This window comes from Haliotis rubra, unplaced genomic scaffold (genome assembly GCF_003918875.1).
Source record: "Haliotis rubra isolate DU_JTF1 unplaced genomic scaffold, ASM391887v1 Scf1143, whole genome shotgun sequence".
NCBI classification, from domain to species: Eukaryota; Metazoa; Mollusca; class Gastropoda; order Lepetellida; family Haliotidae; genus Haliotis; species Haliotis rubra.
In genome coordinates this window covers 118,126-127,550 of record NW_025765052.1, presented here as the reverse complement: position 1 = coordinate 127,550, position 9,425 = coordinate 118,126, and the positions used below count along the sequence as shown (strand labels likewise).

Sequence of the window (9,425 nt, the reverse complement as noted above, 5' to 3'; positions counted from 1 at the left end):
CGTAAAACTCAGTCAGTCAGTCTATAGAAGTCAAACGTGTATAACAATAAATCACGAAAACATATCGCCAAGCACCCACCCATACCCAGTAGGCTTTTAAGATAGCATTCATTTGTCGAACAAACTACTGTAAATGTGTTGTCGAAATACGTGAACTTTCTCTGGAAGGTCATTGTTAAAAGAGGTTCAAGTTTCAACGTTCACTGACATTGTATTATATATAGATCACTATCATGCATAAGACCTTGCCATATCCATCTTACCGTTATAGAAACGCGTTGACTAGTTCACTGGAACTGTGGTGTAGATCATATACATTTTAGAAGCTGCAGTATCAGCGAAACATATCTGACATTGGGCACAATTTCTTTGATCGAAATATCGAAATGTGTATCGAAATATCACAAAGATATAAGGAGCATGGAATTTACTCTGTGTTCAGTTATATTAATATTAATATATATGAACAAGTACAAGTTTACTACACTAGACGTAGAATATACCTATGTCAGTTATCGGCTTTTTGTTGTCGATGTTCATGAAGTTATACATGAACAATCCAAGTCCATCGGCACTGCCGCTTCAGTTTGTATGTACTCACGACTGTATATAATCCAAATTTGTTTTCCTGACCATACTTAGAATTAGGACATTCTTAAATGATTGTATTAAGACGATTACAGGCCTATCTCCATATCTAGACGGACAATCCGTCACCGGACCACCTATCGGAAATCAATGACCCCAGCGATGACGTCAGAGGTCACGTGACCTGTGGCTATATATGAGGGTGAGGCGACAGACCTCCACAAACACTAATGATGAAAATACGTTGGAAGGAGACATTATTACTAGCTGTAGTCGCGGTCTTGCAATGCCGGTCGGCGTTTGCTGCAGGTAAAGCTTGACATTTTGCTTGACAAATACTTGAAAGTAAAGTATATTGTCTTTTCTTATATGTAAAAGAGAAACTGTACTTCGAAATTGAAAATGATTTTTAGTATCATGTGACTGGATTTGTGGTCCATCACTGGATTGTCTGGTTTGTTTGCATGAGAACTGTTGTGTGGCGTCGAGCAACGGATTATACTTATTTATACACAACGCGTTACTGACGGATGGATATTGCAACAGTTTCCTCGGAACTGTCTCCCAGGAACACTTTGCCAGATTTCAGCGTGTGCCAAATACTGCTGCACGTATAGTCACGAGGACCAAGATGTCTTCACACATTACACCAGTTCTTATATCACTGCATTGGCTTCCTGTACAAGCAAGAGTTCAATTATACATTTTGACACTTGTCTACAAATGCTGTCATCTGTCAGCTCCTCCATATTTGAATGATCTCATTCACAAATATGTACCATTGAGATCACTTCGATCTGCCGACCATCATCTACTTGACGTACCAAAGAACAATCTGAAAACGTTTGGCTATAGGGGGCGGTGGGGTAGCCTAATGGTTAAAGCGTTGGCTCGTCACGCCGAAGACCCGGGTTCGATTCCCCACATGGGTACAATGTGTGAAGCCCATTTCTGGTGTCCCCCGCCGTGATGTTGCTGGAATATTGCTAAAAGCCGCGTAAAACCAAACTCAGTCAGTCAGTCAGATTGGCTATAGATCTTTTGCCTACTTGGCTGCCACTTCATGAACTGTTACCTCTTCACATCAAGAAGGCAGAATTCATTAACATTTTAAAGAGCGACCTAAACAAATCCTGTGAGCACCCATGAAAAAATACGCCTGTGACTTTTTGCAGTGATTTCATTTTGTTTGCAGCGCCATGAGCAAGCACTCTGTGCCTGGAGTTTGGAGCAGTATAAGTGCAATATTATTATTATCATTATGGACTGCAGGACATTTTTTACCATTTTGTGAAACTCCTGGTGCCATCCCAACTTTTCAGTGATCCTATCAAGTACTTACTCTCGCTGTTTTACCCTTAATGCCGAATGGAAATTGTTAAACAGATTATCTCATTCATACTTTTCAAACGTACAAACATGAGTCGATAAAAGTTTAAAACATCCGAATCGTGCTGTGTAGTTGCTAACTCTTACCGTCGAACATTCGTGCATTATATGTTGAAAGACATGCAACGCCGCCATATGGCTGGAATATTGCTGAGTGTGGCGTAAAATTAAACTCATTCACTCACTGAAAGACATGCAAGCGATATCTCTTTTGGAAGACAGTTTTGGATAATAAATCATCACTATCGTGATTATTGCTTAGTAGTAGTACAAGTAGCAGTACTAAAAGTAGTACTGGTACTAGTAGTAGTAGTAGTAGTAGTAGTAGTAGTAGTAGTAGTAGTAGTAGTAGTAGTAGTACAAGCAGTTGTAGTAGTGAAAAAAGTAGCACTAGTAGAATTAGTAGTAGTAATAATAATACAATTACATTGTAGTTGTATTAGTAGTACACGTAGTTGTAGTAGTACACGTAGTCGTAGTTGTAGTAGTGCAAATAGTAGTAGTAGTAGTAGTAGTAGTAGTAGTAGTAGTATACAGATTTAGTAGAAGTAGTAGTAGTGGTAGCAGTAGTAGTAGCAGCAGCAGAAGTAGTAGTAGTAGTCGTAGTAGTAGTAGTCGTACTAGTAGTAGTAGTAGTACATGTAGATTTAGAAGAAGTAGTAGGAGTAGCAGTAGTAGTGGTGGTAGTGGTAATTGAAGTAGTAGTAGAAGTGGTAGTTGCAGTGGTAGTTGTTATTGTCCTGTTCAATGTAATCATATTATCAGCCGATTTATGTTAATTTGCTGTTTTGAACTGCCGTTACAGGTAACAGTATTAGCAGTTTTGACCATACCATATATAGTGCATTTTTTACCGGCCACTTTACTCATTTTGCTAAAGAAATTGAAGAACATATTTCGACTTTTGTGAAAGGTTTGACCTTTAGTCAAAACGGAAATCCCTCAAAACACGCCATCAGGACATAGTATCAAACGCGCCTCCTTTCTTCACTTCACATGTGTAATATTTGGGTGTCATCAAAGTAACTATGTTACAAACTTTGGTTCTTGTTGAAGTAAGGAGTATACGTTGTCCTTGTTATTCACCAGAACTGCATATAACGTGAATATAACCTGTTCTGATACGAAGAGTTATGTTTCCAGATTCTTCAGTGTTGTACATCGAGCCCCGCCATGGCAGTACCAACGGGGAGACCCGCGTCACCATCACAGGACGGAGTGAGTATTGACAAGAGCCTGGAGGAGATGGGTGCTGGGTGGGTAGGAACCATGAAGATCCGGGTTCTTCAGTAAGAACTGGTCTTCAGTAACCCATGTTTGTCGTAATAGGCGACTAACTGGATCGGGTGTTCAGGCTCGCTGTCTTGGTTGACGCATGTCATCGGTTCCCAATTGCATAGAACGGTGCTCATGCTGTTGATCACTGGATTGTCTGGTCCAGACTACCCAATGCCCTTCTGAAATAGCTTGTTATCATAACATGAATTTGCATGAATCAGACTTTAAGCTATGCATTCACTTCTGTTTAAGATTTCCGCCCCAGAGGGACATAGCGTTTAGGAAAATGTAGAGGCAGATGATTCGTTTAATTTCAGAAAGTCCAAATTCCTTTTTGTGTCAAGTGTTCGTTCATCATATTAATAGCCCACATTGATTACCACATTGCTGTATAATTGTTAAAATCTAGGTTACAAAAATACTCTACCACTCATTCTAGTGTAAAAGGCATTAATTCACCGAGACGTGATACATAAAAGCTATGTATCATCCGACATTAACATTTGATATAGAATAAAGTGCATGTTCCACGCATGCGTCCGGTATGCCGTTCGACATTCTGTCGTGTATTGCCACAGCAATGCGTCATGTGTAAAACCCCATAATACGTCATGTACACAACCCAGTAATACGTCAACCATAAAACCGTGTAATACGTCATGTAGATAATCAAGTAATGCTTCATGTAGACAACCCAGTAATACATCATGTACAAAGCCAAGTAATACGTCATATACAAAACCAAGTAATACGTCATGTAGACAACCCAATAATACGACATGTATACAAACAAGTAATACGTCATGTATATAACCCAGCAAAACGCCATGCATACAACCGTATAATACGCCATGTATACAATCAAGTATTGCTTCATGTAGACAACCCAGTAATACGTCATGTACAGAGCCAAGTTATACGTTATGTAGACAATCAAGTAAAACGTTATGTACAAAACCAAGTAATACGTCATATAGACAACCCAATAATACGTCATGTATACCTCAAGAAATGCGTCATGTACAAAACCCAGTAATATGTCACGTACAAAACCACGTAATACGTCATGTAGACAATCAAGTAATGCATCATGTACAAAACCCAGTAATATGTCATATACAAAACCAAGTAATACGTCATGAAGACAGTCAAGTTATGCATCATGTACCAAACCCAATATTACGTCATATACAAAACCAAGTAATACGTCATGTAGACAGTCAAGTTATGCATCATGTACCAAACCCAGTATTACGTCATATACAAAACCCCCTTATACGTCATGTAGACAACCAGGTAATACGTCATGTATACAACCAGGTAATACGTCATGTATACAACCCAGCAAAACATTATACATAGAATGAAATTATGTCATTAATTTATTTCCATGTGATATTTGTATAACATTGATGTATCACAAGCTCACTAACTACGACCAATCTAATGTTCAGTAAAACTGCGCCTGGACAATAGTCTCACCAATCCCGCTACATAGAAACAAGCGTAATTTCAGGTTACAAAACAGGTGTACCACGACGAATCATGGCGAGGCATAAATCGTTAACCCTCATCGTACACAAACCTGTGTTCACGACAAAGTAGAACCCTTCTTGCTTGGAGGTAAAGCTTGAGCTGATTAGCCCGCGACTACACCAAACAACAATGAGGTTATTACACTGCGGGTAATATATAATGAATAGGCAATCTGCCATCTACCCTCTAATGCGGTATTTGATTAATACGGTCAGTGCAGGTTGTAAACAGCTCCGAATAAGCCGGCCATGACCGTACAGGTGTGTGCATGTCAGAGCGGGGCCTATCAACGCCATCATGCTTGGCTGTGAGTGAGTGAGTGAGTGTGGCTGGGGCCGGGGGTTGAGTGAGTGAGTAATCAAGTGAGTGAATAATCGAGTGAGTTCTCGAGTGAGTGAATAATCAAGTAAGTGAATGAGTAATCGAGAGAGTGAGTAATGAAGTGAGTGAGTGAATAATCGAGTGAGTGAGTAATCGCATGAGTGAATAATCGTGTGAGTGAGTGAGTAATCGAGTGAGTGAGTGAGTAATTGAGTGAGTGGGTTAATAATCAAGTAAGTGAATGAGTAATCAAGTGAGTGAGTGAGTAATCGAGTGAGTAATCGAGTAAGTGAGTGAATAATCGAGTGAGTGAGTAATCGAGTGAGTTAGTGAGTAATCAAGTGAGTGAGTAAGTAATCGAGTGAGTGAGTAATCAAGTGAATGAGTGAGTAATCAAGTGAATGAGTAATCGAGTGGGTGAGTGAATAATCGATTGCTTGAGTGAATTATAGTGAGTGAATAAATAATCGAATGAGTGAATAAGCCGGCCATGATCCAACAAGTGCATGCATGCCACGGCGGCTATAATCAAGTGAGTTAGTGAGTGAGTGTAGAATCGTGTTAGTGAGGTGGATTCCGAAGATATGTCGATCTTTGAATTAAAGTTATACACCATTAAATTTTGTTTGATGCATGAATAATGTAATTCTAGGTATGCCGGCAAGTCCTGTTGCATGTGCTGTCAAATATTTGGAAAGTTTATTTGTATGATCAGTACGTTTGCTTTTTCTGAGGAAATACAAGCTAACGAAACTGAAAGAAAACTGCGTGATTCTATACGCATATATCCCTGGAACACTTCAAAAAAAAATGTTTGCTTCTTTACACTTTAAAACGAGGCAAAACTAAATACGGAGGCGGTAAATTTGAAAAGTCAACTAATGACCTTCAGCAGGTCCGAGCGTGGAGATCACGCCAAATGTATTTGTATTTAAAATATTCGATTATGGTTTGACTGAACCATGCCCAGTTTCGCAAGTTTGACCAAAGTGCTTATCGTCTAAAAAACTATTTCACCGTTTTACACCCACATTAAACTGACATGTCGCCATACCGTATTATATACTACTCACACTTTGCTTAGGATCACAAAAATCACAACTTTACTTAAACGTAGATTCATAACTTGAAATTGTATTCATTTAAAACTGGATAAATTATAATAGTTTAATATGGTAACCTCTCTTTACGCAAACAGTCACTTTAATCTAACCTTATGCACCTGATACATGAGGAACCATAAAAATGGTTTTCATGGCACCAATCAGCCATTTTGCAAATTATTGAACGAGTCACTGACAAGTACACAACAATAGCAGATATGGGATCCACAAGATGAAATGAGATCCTGAAACCTAGGATCCATGCTAACAATAAGCTTAGATATTTAAACCAAATTTGACCCCACATAATAGTTTTCTGTTGAATCCATGATTCGGTCCTTAGGAAAGTGTGAATAGTATATATTATGGAGTTTTTAGCATGCACTCTTTCTATCTCTCACAAAGAATAAGTTGACTGTTTAAAAGTCATCACCTCAACAACAACGTGATGATGTCTGTTTCGTTTGTATCACTGAATCCACCAATATTTGAAAGTGGCATGTTCTGTCATTATTAGAAGGAACAGGAACAGTGCCATTAAACTGGTAGCATCGGTGTTTTGAGTTTCAGTTGCGGTTTCCACCAAAGCTATACCTGCCTTATATTTCAGATTTCGCTAGAAACCTGTTCAGCTTTGGTGCTGGCTTTGGCCACGTTGGCAACAAGGTGGAGATGGTGTCCGGTACGACGGCATACGAATGTGCATTTCACCCTGACGGTTCCCACGAAACACAGATCATGTGCTATACACAGTAAGTTACCATGGTGATGTGCTGCACGATACGCTAGTGGAATGGTGTTGTGTTCCATTATATGAATAATAATAATAATAATAATAATAATAATAATAATGGCTCTTTGTAAACCAAGCTGCCAAACATCCATCCATGGACTGTCCGCGACCATCGATGCTTAAATTCAGCTGATTTCCACAGGACCAAAACCCACCATGATATATTCATCATGGATGCCGTGTGCTCCACGTTAAATATTTATCATTTATCAATACGTTTTAATTCCAGTGTTCCTCACGCAGATCTGCGTAAATAAATAATAAGTAATCATACCAACGTAGTTCTAAGGAATACGTTAATGTAACGACAATGTGTAACGCCCAATAGGTTATCGTAACTACAATGCGATACGCACAATAGTTATTGTAACGACAATGCGATCCGCACAATGGTTATTGTAACGACCATGCGATACGCACAACAGGTTATCGTAACGACAATGCGATACGAACAATAGGTTATCGTAACGACAATGCGATACCCACGATAGGTTTTAGTAATGACAGCGTGCTGCACCCAAATCTTTATGATAATCGTGATGCTACACAAATATGTTACTATTCTGACGATGTTCTATACACTGTAAAACCGCCTCCGTGGTGTAGTGGTTAGAGCGTCCGACAGGAGAGCGGAAGGTCGCGGGTTCGATCCCCGGTCGCTTCATACCAAATGACGTTAAAATCTGGTACTTGTTGGTCCCTGCCTGGCGCTTGATATTAATGGGTACAACAAGGACTGGTCGGCTCGGAGTAAGTATAATGTGTCTGAGTGGGGTATTCATGCTTCACTGCGGCATGGTATCTCAGTGGGCTAGCACTATAAAACCAGCTTAAGTCTGGGCTAGTACAAGCAGCCACACATACACACGCATGAACGTCGTCATATGAGCGAAATATTCTGAAGTACGATGTACGATGTTAAACCCCATTTCACCTCACCTCACCTCTACACACATTGAACCATCACAATGACAGTAACGCCTACATAGTAATTATAACGACGACATGCTACGCACAGTAGGTTATCATAGTAAAGACGTACCACATACAACATGAGATCCTGCACAAAAATATAAGTTGCCAGCTATGCGGAATACAATGTTGTCCTAATTACGAGCTGCCAAATATAACAGGATATCCTAATAACGTGCTTCACATTAAATTCTAATGACGATGTGCTATACAGTAACTTATCACCACTTATTTCTGTTACTAATGTACAACGTTTCATCAACTATCGTGTTTACGGACCCTTTGCGCTTGTTTTTGTTGATCATGGTACAATTCGTCGTAACAAATTTCTGCCCTTGCCTGCATCAGCTACAATGCTGAATGTCGACAAACCAAAGTTGTTTGTTGAAGAGAAACCAATGGATTCTGTCGCTGGTCACCTGTTATGGCCTTGTGGGTATAACAGATTCTGCCGTCTATCAGGGATTGTCTGTCTCTGAACATAATGTACTTAACATGCAAACGAGACAAGCCTTGTCCGATACGCTCAGACAGATCAATCGTAAAGTAGACTATAATCAGCAAGTGTTCGCCTCGCCAATAATTCAGTGGTGCTTGCTGACATCCCTTGCTATGTATTTCGCATCTGTATAAAGCTAGGGAGGTAAATAACAAATTATTTGTGATACACAATATTTCTTATAACAAGCTGTGTTATATCCATTCAATCCGGGCGATGGGGTAGCCCAGTGGTTAAAGCGTTCGCTCGTCACGCCGAAGACACGGGTTCGATTCCCCGCATGGGTACAATGTGTGAAGCCCATTTCTGGTGTCCCCCGCCGTGATACTGCTGGAATATTGCTGAAAACGGCGTAAAACCATACGCAGTCAGTCAGTCTATTCAATCCTCTTGACAAATCATTTCTGTCTCCAGACTTTGTTGAACAATTTCCCTTTCCTATTTAAAAAAAGCCATCCATACATATATTTCTAAACAAGTTTGAAATGAACCCTTGAACCCTTTTTGAGAAAACGACAGAAATTAGACACTTGTCACAGGAGTACACCAAGTACGAAAGTACGTGATCCAGTGTACCAGTTGTCCGGCGTCCAGTCTGTGGCTGAGTGGGTTAGATAGCACACCTTGAGGTTCCTGACCCGAGAGTGTGGGTTGGAAGCACAGATGGGACTCAACCAAACAAAAGTAATAGAATCTGTACTTTACTGAGAAATGTAATCCCAAATATACCACGTGTTACTCACATTTTGTCGCCTAATAAAACTGGAGGTGAATGGCACTCTTGTTAATCCAATCATGTCCATTTAACCATCACTCATCCCTGTAACAAGTTGTATAGAGCAATCTGGGTAATATTGTATATAAATACATTGGTACAAGGAAGACTGGAGTTAGAGATGAGAGTGCAACCATATGGTCCATGCCGTGGTTTAGATTTTGTACATTT

The 9,425-nt window shown here is 39.8% G+C and overlaps 1 protein-coding gene across 1 annotated transcript in view; it reads left to right on the top strand.

The window, feature by feature from the left end:
- The first annotated feature begins 3,110 nt into the window (after window positions 1-3,110).
- The window catches only part of LOC124253639 (fibrocystin-L-like), a 71,579-nt gene continuing 65,264 nt past the window's right edge, over window positions 3,111-9,425 (top strand). The window contains 2 exon segments of the mRNA XM_046687450.1: window positions 3,111-3,195; window positions 6,826-6,967. Of these exon segments, the coding sequence (XP_046543406.1) occupies window positions 3,111-3,195; window positions 6,826-6,967 (227 nt within the window).